Source organism: Electrona antarctica, assembly GCF_951216825.1.
Source record: "Electrona antarctica genome assembly, chromosome: 3".
Lineage (NCBI taxonomy): Eukaryota > Metazoa > Chordata > Actinopteri > Myctophiformes > Myctophidae > Electrona > Electrona antarctica.
In genome coordinates this window covers 35,583,651-35,599,641 of record NC_136808.1, presented here as the reverse complement: position 1 = coordinate 35,599,641, position 15,991 = coordinate 35,583,651, and the positions used below count along the sequence as shown (strand labels likewise).

The 15,991-nt window shown below is 40.6% G+C and overlaps 1 protein-coding gene across 1 annotated transcript in view; it reads left to right on the top strand.

Annotated features, from left to right (window-relative positions):
• Positions 1–472: 472 nt before the first annotated feature.
• The window catches only part of nptnb (neuroplastin b), a 60,070-nt gene continuing 44,551 nt past the window's right edge, over positions 473–15,991 (top strand). Inside the window, exon 1 of the mRNA XM_079497003.1 lies at positions 473–797. Within this exon, the coding sequence (XP_079353129.1) occupies positions 719–797 (79 nt within the window). The 5' untranslated portion in view covers positions 473–718. The remainder of the gene's footprint in view (positions 798–15,991) is intronic.

Here is a 15,991-nt window from a genome sequence, read left to right as displayed (position 1 = left end):
CCGGGGATGGGCGTTCGCTCGCGCTGTGATTGGCTTAGCCGCGTTGTCAGGCAACCGCTAGCTCTAAATTCCCTACTACAGCGCTAATACGTATATGACCACCACGCACACATCATGCACAGAGTCACAGACCAATCTGAAAACTCTCATTGAAAACGGTGGGGGCTTGGGCAAATGGGCAATGACCAAAACACATAAAGATACAATAAAATGCCCTCTGACATACTTGATCTGCATTAATTTGGTTTCATATTATCGTCAGCAGTTCGTGCTGTTCTCTATATCCTATTTATTGCATTGCGGGGTTGTTGCCCGTGGCTGTTATTATCATCATCCAATCACAGCACGGTCCATCCCTATGGGCTATGGGACAAATAGACTCTATCCTTTCCTCCGCAATTTGTGACCAAGGAGGCTCCTTCAGCCTATGGCCCCGCATCGGCATCCCTGAGCCCCTGGCCTCGTCCCGGACCATTCATTCATCACAATCTGTCGAGGTCTTTTTTATCCAGAGATTAAGGGGGGGGAATAGAAAAAGAAGAAAAAATATAATAATTTTCGATCCTCTGCTGACAATTTGACAAACTCGGTGCTATGTTTTTCCCGTTTTTATAATTCCCACGATCATTAGGCAATCTCCCTCCCACATTCGTCCCCGTCCTGCCGAGTGAGACCTCGGCCGGCTGGTCCTCCCGCGTCCTCCTAACCCCCAACAAGAATGCATCCCGACGCAGTGATGCTGCTGCCGCTGGTCCTCTGTGGAAACTTGATGCTACCTTTCATCTCGGCTCAGAACGGTAAGAAATGAATAACATCGTCATGTTGGTCGTGGCATTTATTATTATTATTACTACTACCAGCCTGCAACGCAGCATTATGTGTGACTATGTAGGCTACTGTATGTGACTTAATATTGTTGTGACCGATTTAGTATGTGACCGACTGTGTCAAACGACCGTTTAGATTTACACTTGCACACATCTTGACAGACCATGATGCAGGCCAGCCAGAGTTAACTTGCACCCCAACAACATATGTTCTGACTGACATTGTGCAAGGATAAAGGGAAAATGGGATAAAGGAAGAATGGGACTCTTACTAGGCTGAACACTATAATAGTCATCATGTGACATGTGGCATTTATATGACAAAATGACAGTTTCATTTGACAACCACCAATGTCCACCATGCCAGCTGGTGAAAACAAGGCAACAGTGTGCCATGGATATACAGTATTTTCTTTTCCTGACTGGGTTGGGTACCACAGAGGCATCATGACCAGACTATAGCCTGCATGTCATGGACTGTTGGTGAACTCATGCCAACCTTGAGCCGTGTCCCACACACGCGTGTCCCACACATATAGTGGTTGTCAACCTTTCCTGGCTGGATCAAGGGCTCAAGGCCCACTCAGAAATCTCAAAAGTGTTCGCGGTCCACTCATTTAACACAGCAGAAGTGGTCAGATGGGTGCATGGGCCGCGTGCATGTCCAGAGCATGTTCGTTTATTTTCATGATAAGTCAAAACCGATTGTGAGATAATTGATATATTGATAATTGATATATTATTATTGTTATATTATCATTAAAATCTTAGTTTTGGACCAATTATTTGGGGGGCCCAGTTGCAATATCCTCACGGCCCGCCAGGTTGAGAAGCGCTGCCATACAGTGTAATGCTGAGCCTGTTCTCTGGGACCACTATTGATTGACAGATACTCTACTGTACATTTCTGCACATTACGTATATAGCGTGCCATGCTCCTTGTAATGTCGGATTCACACTTGACACATACTGTATATAGGCCCCTACTGTATTGCAAAATTGTAGGTATAATGCAGAAGTCATTTTACAGAAACACCAGGAAAGGAAAGCAATGGAAAGGGGGGTATTTTTGTCACAGTACATTTGCACATACGGGACAGTCACATTTGTCTTCTAAACCATCCTGACTATTTGCAGCAGTGGGTGCTATTAATACAGCTCCTGGGTGGAAGCATGTCTATGCACCTTTTCCTCTTGTCAAATATTACATTACAAACAACCAACCTACTGTATATTGTAGTGTGTAGGTGGATTCTTGCCAGGTAATAAGACATCCATTGATTCTGTAATGAACCTGCGTATCTTGCTGTCGGACAACCTCCCATCGACATATTTTAACCTTTTGTGTTTCTTTGTAAATGAATGCCCTGGCCTACTTCATCATACTACAGCATCACGTCACACAAAAGCAGCAAAAGCTGCAGATCCATAAGCTGAAAACTGACGTGTCCTGAACTTGTAGATCTGCTATTTTATTAAATTTAAATCCTGAAAAGTAACATGAGGTTTCCACCCGACAGCAACGACGATATATACAAACATTACTAAAACAGTTTTTGAATAGTTACGGTCTGTAATTATTAAAACACACATGACTTGATGCAACTAAATGTCAATGTCATGCCTTTGTGGATTGTTGCCCATACCCTCTGATATGACATGTCTCTGACATCACATTCTGGTGAATCACATCACCTAGAGGGGTTATTCAAATACCACAGCACAGAGCAAAATGCAAGGTTCTTTACCAGAATGCTTATGGATTTAGTTTTACCACTGAAATTGTGTATGCACCTTTATTGTTTTACTTATAAACATAAGGAATTTGAAGCTGGATCTTGTGCTACTCAAAATATATTGTATATATGTATATATTATTATTATTATTTATTTATTTTTCATTTTTAGACCAGTTTAGCTACTCCTAGGAAAGAAAAAACAATGTGCAACACCTTTCTTTTATGGGGGATGGCAATGAGGATGACAACATTTGTGAGTGAGGACTTATTTACATAGAGTAGCTGGATGACTGTTGTAACACTTGAGAAGCTGCATATGCCCTTAAATGAGATGTAAACTAGAAATAAAAACATATCTCTGCGGTATAAGAGGAAGGAAGAGGAAGTTGTAAGCAAACAGCCTTTGGCATGCAGTACTTCTCCGGAGTAGGCTACAGTTGAGGTCAAAATGGTTTATTTGTGGTGCAGGGCACATCACTTAAATCAAATGTATGAAAGGAACCGACATTCCATTAGACATTTCATAGCTTTGTTAACAGAAGATTGTAATATGTTTACAATGTACAGTAGCTACTATATCAAAATCTCAATAACCTTTTTGTGTTGACAAACCGATAAATTACCACTGGTCCTTACTAGAGATCTTTAGTAAGGACCCCCCCCCCCCCCCCAAAGTACCCTTACCCTTACATGTATGCCATTCGTCTATGTCCATCACAGCTTTACATTGGGATATTTGTACACATAATATGAGTCAAATCGACAGATTTAGATTATGGTTTGAGAAGGTTATTCTATAAGTAATGAATGTTCATCATACCATAGTTATTTACAGTAATTGAAACAATCTTAAATTGTTGCAAGTTTGATGGATAATCCCATTTTACCCACCACGTTTTGATGCGTTTATATGAGTAATTCTGATGCGATATTACCAGTTTAACACCATATTGTCAGGCACATCACCAAAGACAGCACATGCAGCAACAGCTCTCACATCCTCACCAGTGGGGGAGTGAAAATTAGCTGAAATACCATACACCATGCAGTTATGTAATAAAACATATTCCTTGCCTTCTGCTCCTACATCTATGTAAGCCACTTATAGTTTGTCATACAACATATTATATAGTGGAATTTGTGGAAATAGCCTGTCTACAATCTTACAGTGCATAGAGTGTGTAGGTCACAACGCAATGCGTTGTGAGCTTGTAGATAACAAGATCTTGTGATCACATAGATTGTGTAGACTAGATCTTGTAGACCAAGAATACCGGTAGGTATGCCAGGGTTAATGTGGTTAATTCCTCTACCAGTTGAAGTGAAGGTGCACACACATGCATGAGCACATGCTTTGATCTTCACATCTGGAAAATCTTAAGTATATATTAAATTAATGAATGAAAAAGCCCATCTATTGTTGGGTAATAATAAATCTCAAGCAAGGGCATTCCAAACTCTTGCTCGGTTCCCAGTATGCACTACTGCTCACTCCCTGGGTCTGAGTACCCAGACACTGATGAGTGAGTGAGTGAGTGGGTGAGTGAGTGCACACAAACAAATGCACTCACATGTGCATGGTGCGTGCACACACACACATGGACACACAGACCTCTGTGGAGACTCCCAGGGGACAGTTGCAGAAAGGCTGGGGCCACCCTGTCAACTCTATGCATCAGCGCCTTCTGTCTTATAAGACAGAATATTCCTAGCTAATTTACATGGACAGCACTGTACCACATACAGTGCATTAGTATAATATGGCTGTACTGCTTTTTTACATCATTAACAGGTTAAATGTTTTCCTATCGATTTCAGCCGATGATGATACCAAGGGAGTTTTAGCCTAAATGCAGGTACAACATTAACTAGCCTAAGCTTTTCAGATGCACAACTTTCTTGAGATAATCTAGTGTCATTACGACATTACATATGGACAGTAAAACAAGGATCGCTCATGGATTTACCATGTAAATCCTATTTTAAGTTTCCATATACTATACTACCAGTAAGACGCCTTAAAGGCGAGAAGCGACCGCAAGGCTGAGACACTCTACCGGAATAATGTCACTTCATTATGTCAGCACTACAGCGGAGTGGACAGGCGGACTACCGAAGTCCTGATGTCACTCGGTCATCCCCTGGTCCAGGGCCGTAGAAGTTTCATTTTAAATTGTGATCCAAAAATAAATAAACTGTCTCAGCGATATTGTCAGGGAGGTGTCTCTGTGTCGTCACAACAGTCAGTCAGTGATATTTGATAGCGTGTGTTTATAGCGAAATTTTTAATAATTCGACTGCATTAACATTAGCGTTTTATCTCAGTGAGTTGATTCTTTATATCCATATCAGTCAAACCACCGCGATCATGGGAAGTGGATGGGAAGTCCCTGGCAGTCATTCCCTTGTGCTTTTTGCAATGTTTGCATAGACCTGTGTAGGTCAAAGTAGGTTGTAGTACAGGCTAACTCTTCATAGACATTCTGTAGTTGCATAATATTCAAGCATATTAATGCTATTTTGTCACACATGCATCCCCTGGGGCCATTTAGCCCAATTTATCTCTCACAATCCATGTTGAGGGATAGTAAATTCCTCGTTCCTTATGTAACCTGAGATATTTCTCAAAGATATTTCAGAGTTGGCGGTGAGACATGGAGAATATCATAATTATAAGTGCGTGAGATGTAATCACTGCATGTGTGAAGCAGAGGGAGTAGGAGCCTTCACTTCCCCCGCACTCACGAGCTCGGGGAGGGAGAATGTAGAGATGGGAGAGAGAGAGAGAGAGAGAGAGAGAGAGAGAGAGAGAGAGATCGAGATCTCAGATTCTGCAACAGATATTTGGAAGCTACTGTAAATAGTGGCCAACCATTCTGCTCTCAGTTCTATTTTTAACCTGCGGAGACACGCAGCAGCGTAAGGACTGTGTCTTTAAGGTCCTTTTGTGAAAGTGAATCCATTAACTGGTAATGGACGGTGTCCTTGTTGTGCACACAGCTGCACATGCAGCCCTCTGAAGGCTTTTCTGCTGGATGGTTGAACTACACTATTTAATCTCTGAAGGGCTGTGGTCTTTATGCATAAGAAATAAGGAAGTGGGGTAGCAGCTGGAGGTGCTGCTGGCTAGGGGCTGACCTGAAGAACTGCTCACACGCTTTATATAATTTCCTCCAGTGGAGGTACTGCATGAGGCATCCTTCCACTGATCAGATTTGTCTAATTATCATCACATTATCGATATTTTCATCGGCCCTTACCGAGCCAATACTTGCATAGAAGGGGGATGAGGTTCGATTTGATTTGCCCGTGGCTTAAACAGTACGTCTGATATAATGAAATAACGACTTTTTTCTGAAAATAATGTCCCCAATTACTTTTGAGTTGTCGTCTTTCTTGTCATTAGCAACTGCTTAATCTAGTCAGCCCAGCAGGTGCACTGTAGGCAAAATAAGTCTATTTTAGGACTGCGTAGTTACTGTAGGCCTATGGCTGAACAAGAAAAATGATTCCAAAGGATTACCTCATACTGTGTGTATTTCAATTTGCATCCCAACCATAGTGCACAGAAAAACAGTATACAGTAATAATACATTATTATTATTATTATTATTATTATTATTATTATTATTACATAGTTCTTGACTACAGGCATCAATGCCAATACAAGCATTATGTGGTCTAAAAGGCATTTATTTTACAGTTACGTATATTACTAATGAACCTATATATGGCGGCGGGCCTATCCATATCATATTACCATCCAGGCTCTGGGGGAAAAATTCATTGGTGAGACCGGAAAAATATGCTGTAGGACCAGAGCCAGCTCTTACACTGAGTCACACTTGCCCCCACTGTGAAACCTGATATACACTGCATTGATGGGAGCAGCATCCTAAAACGTCTAAAAGACACAGACCTGCACTGCCATGGCGTGAGGTGAATCATATTTTTCTATTTGCTTGATTCCTTGAATTTCGTTGAGTACGTACGCCACTCTTTTTCAGCACCGTCCTCCTGCATGGGGTATAGTCACACAAACATGATCTCACCTGTTTTGTCTGTTTCTTTCTCTATTTCTTTACCACCTTTTTTAAACCGCAAATGGGCGGTACCTGCTCGAATGACAGGTACACACAAACATGATCTCACCTGTTTTGTCTGTATCTTTCTCTATTTCTTTACCACCTTTTTTAAACCGCAAATGGGCGGTACCTGCTCGAATGACGCAAACTCACAACCGTTAACTAGTCTATGTGTGAAGTGGAGAGAAGGAAGCTTACTTGTTGCTGTTCACTTTGAGACTTTGAATTTGAAATGAGAACAGACATTTTTCTGTAGCTATTCTGTAGCCACCATATACATACAGTAACAGTAGAAATCAATTTAGGCTTGGTAAAATATTGCACTGGCCAAAGTGGCCATACCCTAGGGCCTAGGCCTAGACCAAACCAAATTGCTAGTATTAGGATGAATAAATTGCAAAAACAGAATAGTTTGTAGATAATCCTGTCAAAAGATTAAAGAACACAGCATGTTGTGTTATTCGGGTTCTGCAGGCAGTCAGGTTGTCTGGCATATCTTCAACAGTGCTTGTAAATCAACACACTTTGAAAGTGCCTTTCTATGCAAATGTTGCCTGCATGACAGCTCCTCACTCTTCAGCATGGAGAAGCAGTGTACAGAGAAGCAGTGTATGTGCTGGTACATTTTGACATCACCTTTTATATATATACAGGCAGGGTTGCTGCCAACTGCTACGTTTTACCTGTGCTGCAGCAGCTACATAATTTGATCGTCTACTCCAGGTACTATGGCGGTGCTATGGGGAAGGTCACAAATCAGTTAGTTTTTTTCTCCCTGCTCAGTTACCCACCAGTCCAATAGATACATATTGTTGCTGTCGGTCAGAAACCTCTTATCTCCATTTTTCATAAATGAATGCCCTACAGCCTACAGTGTCACAAAAGCATCAAAAGTAGCAGATCTGCAAGCTCAAAACACGGTGCCTGGGAAGCAATGAAGCATGTCTGTGCCCCGTTTCCTCTTTTCAAATATTAAAATACAAACAACCCACTGTAGATATGTAGACAAGACATCCATTGATTCTGTAATGAACCTATCAAGCTACATATTGTTGCTGTCGGGCAGAAGCCTTGTTTTTTTCATAAATGGAATGGCCTACTTGATCATACTACAGTGTCTAATGTCAATGTCATGCCATTGTGTATTGTCGTTATCGCTGCTGCTGGGCAGATTTTTGAAAAGTAACAGTTTTGGACAGGAGATGATATGTTATGCATCCAATGGGAAGTTGCGATTGCCGTTATAATGGCAAATGAGCTGTGTTCTCCTCTTTAAATCATTGTAGACATCTTTCTGGTGTAGCTCACCGAACCCTGAATACTCACCCTGGAAGCGGATCCGTCCAGCCTCCCGTCTATGATTGACAAACTCCTTGGACATTATGAGATGCACACAGACCAGGACATTCCTAAAAACACTAAACATTAGGTTAGTGAGAAGCATTTAGGGTACCCTAATTCATTTGTAACAGATTAGCTCTCAATCTTTCAACGACTGTATTGTCAAATCACGGGTTTACATGTTTGTCATCATAAAATGGTAATACCGGTTAATACATTTTGCTAGTATGGTCTAAAGCAAATAGGGTTTGCACTTTGCAAGCTGTAATCTTGCATTCAAGGTTGGCTGAGTTTAGGAGTATTGATGCAAATGATCCACACTGTTTAACAATAACATGTTTAGTCTTGCTAACGCAGACTCTGATCTACATAATGAGCTACTGTACATCCACTGGATTCAGTCAGGCGTCACATTAGCCAGACCAAGTGAGCGGACAGCGGACTGACCTTATGCTTCCCTCTATGCATGAGGAGTCCAAGCTGCTTCTTTTCACCTGACAGGGGGGAATTTCCCCGGCCGGGGAACTAAGTTACACAACTAACTCAAATGATAGCCTTGTGTGTTCAGAATTTGCAAGTCATGATCAGGAGTGCAAGGTAGTGGTGCACTCCGCACTTCTAGAAATAGGATTTTGGTTTTGGCCATTAAATTAATTTGCTTATTTGAAAAAAAGAACAAATGAAATTGTCTCTGCGGTTGTCTGCAGAGGGTCATCATTGCCCCCTGCATGTCGTAAAAATGGAACAGTTTCATATACCAGTGGGCAGTCTAAAAATCGTCCCTGCAGGAAAAATGTGGGCTAGCTCACAAATGCAATACTGATGGTTTAGAATCTTGCAGCTGTGAAAATGTACTCCCTTTAATGTTGTTATGGTTATGAAAAACTTAAACTTATGCTATGCTTTCAAAGTAGCCTACCAGACGCATCACTCCCATGAATGTGGGCAAGGTCAGACTAATATCACTGTGTAGCCCTCACTTATATTCAACACATGATTAAACCTAGGCTGGGATGATGAAGTTTGGGGAATCCATATTTATGCACAAAAGTATTCAAGGTTCAAGGATGTTTATTGTTACATCTTGTGTACAGGTACATATCGAGTAAATCTTATTTTTGTTTTGGCTTCCTTACAGACAATGCAGCAGCTTAGATAGCACAACATTCAAAACAAGTATTGATAAATATTGACATTTTTGTTGAATTTGTTAATTGTACAGTATTCAGCAGTTCGATATATATTGTTTAGAGGGCCAACAACGTTTAATCACAACTAAACTGTGACACGAGGCAAATCAACTAAATAAGAAATCACTATGTAATTGTGGCAAAAAGTTTAGCCATGTGAAACTGTGTTATTTCAAGACATGGATTTAGCTGTCTGTATGCATATTCTGTAACTCATTACTGACTTAGTTTTAGCTGGTGGACATTCTTGAAAAATGATTGGCATGCAGAATGTACAGTATCAGAGCTGATCAAGGCATATTTTAATTGAGCCTGTATCACCTGTACATTGCAAGCTGTATATTGCAGCAGCAGCATGCAAGTTGTGTTGTTTACATTCCCGACCAAAGTAACAGCACAGCTCTGGGACTTGTTTTAGTACCTTTTTTTGGACAGCAACAGAGTTATACAACTTAAAATGCTGTTTTTCTTTTTTTTCCCAGCTTTTGCTGCTATGGGTTTCATGCTTTGCAATGTTGTCACGTCTGCATATGTATTCAATCCATAGTTTGTCCCTGATTATTTTTGAGCAGTGCCTAACTCGTTCCTGGGGGTCTGGATGTTCCGGGGACCCCCACACAGTAACTCTGTCATTTCTCGACGGTTTCTGACGCGGGGCAACTTGCCGGAACCGGGTCACCCCCCTGGGCGCGTTCCTGGGGGTCTGGATGTTGCGGGGACCCCCCGTGGACCCCCACACGGTACAGTTGCACCGCTCACTTCACACAGGTGTGAGATTAAAAGAGCTGTTGCATTTGGCTTTTGATTGATGATATTATTATACGTAGTTTTATATTTTGCCTCTGCAATTATACAGAGGCTTTTTGTCAGAGGTTTTGGTGAATTATGGGAGGCGGCTTCCATATCTGTCACCTACATTATACTTTCCACACATACAGTGTAGGCCAAGACCGCTTTTTGGGTGGAATTTTAAATTGCTCCCATAGACTGCAAAGCAATCAGCACACTTTACATCATTACCGGATCAGCCTAACATTTATATTTGTGGGCAAACCAACACAACAGGTGAAGGACACGTATCACCATAATTTAGCATACATGACAGAATGTCCATCAGTTAGGCCTACTTTATAGTGTTACCTGCCGATGTCATGGTCACACTGACATTCAGGGTTAGCTGCCACAGATCAATGCGTGACCTCTGAGTCAGTTGTTGTTCTGCCATGCATTGCATTGGTTAAGACGTGCATTTCTAAGAGCGTTCCTCTTCCCAGTCGTACCGTTGCATTTCAGTGCTCTCTGTGTTCTATACATGCAGATATGCTACTCGTTATGCTTTTGTGTGACACTGTGAGACAACTGAGGTTTCTGCCCAACAGCAATGCTATGCCCAGTATGCTGGCATGATATCCAAAGTGATCCACCGCTCAGAAAACGCTTCCTATGGAAGTGGCCCCTTAATCTTGTTTCAACCAACAGATTGAATTTCAGGTATGTAGGGTGGTCAGTGTCAGTTTAGGTCAGAAGATTTGCTGACATGTCGTGTGCCACTAGTGGTGAAGAATAGACAGTAGACTAATATATTCAGAGACGAAGGTCCTGTTGGATTTATCCAACAACTACAGTATAAACGGATTGTATCAAACATCCAATGTTACTGGCTGATACAAAATCTATAACAATTCGAACCATAAAACACAAAAGGGGCAAAGACAGCTTTACATATAAAGCCCAGTTAAGTTTCACTTTAGTTTTAAACGGCTTGGCTTTCACTGATAAAAACATCAGCTAAACGGCAACAGACAACAAAAGACAACAGAAAACATTTCCATAAAGAGAGATGATGGTTATAACCTTATTTTGAAGCTGTTCACCTTGTAGGGATTGTCCGCCAAGAGATTTGCCGCATTCAAGTAGTGAAATCAGTTGCGCTACAACTTAATGATGCAGTTTGCTGTGTCAAAGGCTTATGAAGTGCACTGCAATGTTAATTTGTAGAAATATGAGGTCAACAGTAATGGTTAAGCGCAGATAACAGTGAACACTCTGCAAAGTGTTCATTTATGAAAAATAAATGCACAAACGCCTATCACTAAAGGCAGACTATGAAACAGTTTTCCATTGCATTTAACTTTTTACATACTTTTAGAGCAGCTTAGTGCTGCACAATTAATCAAAAAAATCGATTCAGACACCTATGCGATCTCATTTCTAAATTTGAGCAAGAATCGTGCAGCACTAGTTGGCTGTCCAATTAATTTTAGTAACTCTTAGTTAGTAATCACTTAGTAACTTTTTGATGCAAGAGAGAGACTTTAAGGGAGGTTTAAGTCAAGCACTTTGATGATGTCTGTTTAAAGCCACAGTATTGGCTCCAGGTGCCACATTTTGTATGTACAATACATGTAGTAATGTTCCAAAACTACAGACTAAAGACAATAAATATGTTCATGGAAAAAATGAAATTCATGTGAGAATCATCTCAATGATCTCAATTGTTGTGGAGGAAAAGATTAATTTGAGCAAGAATGCAGCACTAGAGCAGCCCATAAAGGAACACAGCAGTTTTTGTTTAACGAAGCCCCCTGGCCATTGCCCAGAGGGGAAGAAAAATACCATGTCCATGTATTTGACACACACTGTTTGACAGTCCCTCTGACTGTGTCTGTAGACTCGGTGTACAGAATGTGGCCTTGTCTCAAAAACAAAATCTATTTTGGAAAACGTATTGCATAATTAAGTGAAGATATTTGATTTGTCATTCAAGCCTGACTTATACAATTGGAGAAGCTCTTTTCTGAGTGACATTATAATGTCACATGGCAAGTCTTAATGCTAAAGTAGTGATAGGCTTAAATTCTATTCTACAAATGCTATCTATCTTTCTATGAGTAGTTCTCAAACCTTTTTGCGCTAAGGACCCCCAAAATTATATATTTGGCAGCAGAAAATGTTTTGTGCCTGGGACCCCCAGAAGAGAAGATTTGTGTTAAAAAAAATTAAAATTATTCGAAATGTGTCAAACACTTTCACGATAAAAAAAAGAAATCCGATGTACAAGCTTGCAACATGGCATTGGACATAGGCAAAAACTGTTTAATAGTCTGCCTTTAGGGATAGGCATTTGTGTATTATGTTTTGTAAATTAACACTTTAGAGAGTGTTCACAGTTATATGCGGTTAACCATTACTGTGACCTCATATTTCTACAAACATTGCAGTGCACTTCACAAGCCTTTGACACAGCAAACTGCACCATTAATTAAGCGGCTTGGTCGTTTAACGACGTGCACATTCCCATTCAACAACGCTACTTGTCCGTTTCAGAGTTAACACCTTTTAATACTTAGCCGGACTATAAAATCTTCCATCACTGTATATTGTAACACTGTATATTTCATAGACATTTTGATCCACAGCTGTCAGGGTAGAGAGACATGAGCAAAAAGCTGTCATTCCTATTGATTTGTGTGTGATTGTCCGAGCCAGCACTGCACTCTGTCTCTGTACAATAACGTCTCTAAAGCTCTTCCATTCTGAAGAATTACTGTCAACAAGAGGTCGAGTGCCTCGCTTTAAACCACTTTCGATGCGTGTCCCTATTTTGGGCATGTCATCTTATGCGAACGTTCAATACCAACAATAACAGTTCAGCCATCAGCCTAAATTGCAGGTGTACACCAGTGGTGGAAAGTACATGTACTCAAGTATTGTATACTTAAGTACACTTTTGAGGTATTTGACTCAAATAAAAAAAGGACTGGAGTATTTCCAATATTCAATACTTCTACTCCACTACATATCAGAGACAAATTGTACCATTACAATTATTTGCTATAACTTTAGTTACTAGTTACTTTGTAAATTTGGATTATTTTTATTATTACAAAACATACATTAATATGCTACTAATTTGCTATTAGATCAATCTATTTTGGCTATTTGTGAAATAGGGCTTGAATAAATATATATATATATATATATATATATATATATATCTGCTCTCGGGAAGAAACCACTTAACTCCAAATTGTAAATTTTTCAGAAAAGGAAAGATATACTGTACATTTTCAGGAAATGAAGAAAAACTTATATTTAGAAAACAAAACAATGCTGCCTCATCAAAGTTGGTGTTGTGACTTTATAAATGATATTGTCAATTACTTGCATGAGATGTGTTGGAGTTAGATGCTTAGCAGACAGTTTGAGGCGCTCTTATCATCATGCATCATCATACTGTACATCATCAATGTTTTTGCGCAATGTCTGACATCTCTCTACAAGCCATATACAATGGGTGTCCCCCGTGGCACAATCATTATGTGATGCTCAACCAATGACATATCTCCCACCCAATCACGCCGGCCAATCATACTCACTCAATCACCTTTGTCTTCAATGTTTGTGCTTACCAGTGCTTAATTTCTAACTCAAGAGGTGCCGGAGCTCAACTCTTGCATATGCATTCAATCGTTTTTTTTCGGGTTTGGGGGTATTTTTGGCGGTTATAGAGGGTATGCGTGTGACATCATCATCAAACCCGGAAGTTATGCGGGAACGCCTACTAAGTGAAAAAAACAGAAAAGTCCAATATGATTGCATTAAACAACGTTAAACAATGTTAAACTCACTTTGCCACTCGATTTGCCACTTGATTTGCCATTCACTTTATACATGTGCATACCCTCTATTTGGTGGTTATTCTGCCCCAGAGTGACAGCCAGGCAGTAGGTAACAAACACATTATTTTTATTTGACCCACATACTGCAGTAAGCAAAACTATTATTTTTTTCCCACACAAAACGGAGGAGCTGCAGACAGTGCACCTGCACGCGATCATTGTTACTAAAACTATGGTTATTTAGCACACAGCACTTACACACAGTTTAATTGACGAGCCGATATTTCCCCAAATAAGACCTTAATCATAGCCTATAACAATATTTGCAGCAGCAGTTTCCACAGGGACCCGCCGACCGTAAGAACAGTAGGCAACAGGCTACTGTAGAGTGTAGGCTATAGGCATTTGCAGTTCAGTTGGCACAGCGGCCACAGTACGCTACAGTATAACATTAGAAATACAGTATTTCAAGTTATGGTGGCCCATCATCAGAACAGTACACAATCCTAAATATCTGCGCGCTGTTGTTGTCCTCCACTTCCTCCTCCTTCTCTTTTAAAACAAACAGCATGCGTTGCTGTCCCCAAGGCTAAACTCCAAGTAGCAGTTAAACTATTGCTTCACAAAAGTATATAGGCCTATTCCATATTCCATATGCAACGAACGACAATAACAGATGCAAAAGCGCCGTCATAGCACAGGCTTGACGATGTGTCAAGTATAGTAGTAGTAGCCACCTATTTCCTCTCAAAGCGGGTGCACATTTCAAAATAAGAGTGTGTTTTTGTTTATACTTGCAATGTGATCATTCATCCCGTGTTTTATTTTGTAATTGTACTGGAAATAGAAGTAGCTATGACCAGGAAGAAGCATAGTTGACTTGAAAATGAAACTAAAATAATAATAGAGACATAATAATGATATTGTATATTGTAACGTCACGTGGATTTGGGGTGGCGGTATGCTCTCTAGGCACCAGAGCCCTTCTACAGGTAGCGGAGCGCAGGAGGGAGGTTCCGGAGCTGAGCTCCACCTAGCTCCTGGTGCTTTACACAAACCCGGAAAGCTGGACATAGGAGGGGCTAGAGTCCCTCCAAAACCTCAATAATGGAATTATAGGTGGTTTCCTCCCGACAGCAATGAATTTAATTCTAGAGATTGGGTCCTCAGAATGCGTCGACAGACATTGCACACTGTGATTGGCTGGAAAGTGTTATTCTGCTCTGTGATTGGCTGGAAGGTGTGTCATTCTGCGCTGTGATTAGCTGGAAAATGATTCACCTGAATAGCGCTAATAGTTGCTTTTTTTCTACTACTTTGGGATGTTCAGCAATATAAATGCAATGCACATTTACACACCACACAACCCAAACTCTGCACATACTTGTGGGTATGTCATATCCCAGAACTGGTATTGACTAGTATTTTTAAAGTTAACATTTTTGAGGGGTGCTAGCCCCTCCTATGCCCAGCTTTGTGTGTCTGTGTGTACACACTAGAGATGTCCCGATACTGTATCTGTATCTTTTCAAAATAAGAGCTCAAATGGGAAAAATGATGGCTTGAATTAGATCCTAATTTTTCAATAAATGCTAGCGCTGTAAGTGTTAATGGGTTAACCAAAATTGTCCCAATTGATGTCCCAACCTCCAATAGGCTCTATACAGCAGCCATTTTGGAAATAACTTGGGCCCCTTCTACTTCCTTCACAGGTGTTACCAATGATACTAATGAAGGCTCTGTTCCATTCTGGTCAAACAGAGGCTGCGTCCGAATTCATAGGGTTGTTCCCTACTCCCCATATGGGGATCTAGACTTAGTGGACTATAATAGTGATGATTTCGTACAGTATTCCCTATATGGGAGGGAGCACCGAGTCTGCCGGGTTCATGTACTTTTTATTTGCATTGTAATCCCCATAGGGGGGTTTTAGATCGCCTCATATAAGAACTGTTTGGAAAAATAAACAAATCATCCCGGCGGTTTCACTGATATGGATATGAAGAATCTAAACGCTAACGTTACTGCTACTGAATTAGTTACATTTTCGCTAGAAACAGACTGTATTTAATAGTGACGTGTGGCTGTCAGACGTAAACAACAGTCAACAGACAATATAGCCAGGACCGTTTGTTTTTATTTAATTTCATGGATGAATGAAGGAAGTAATGAATAAATAAATAGGTT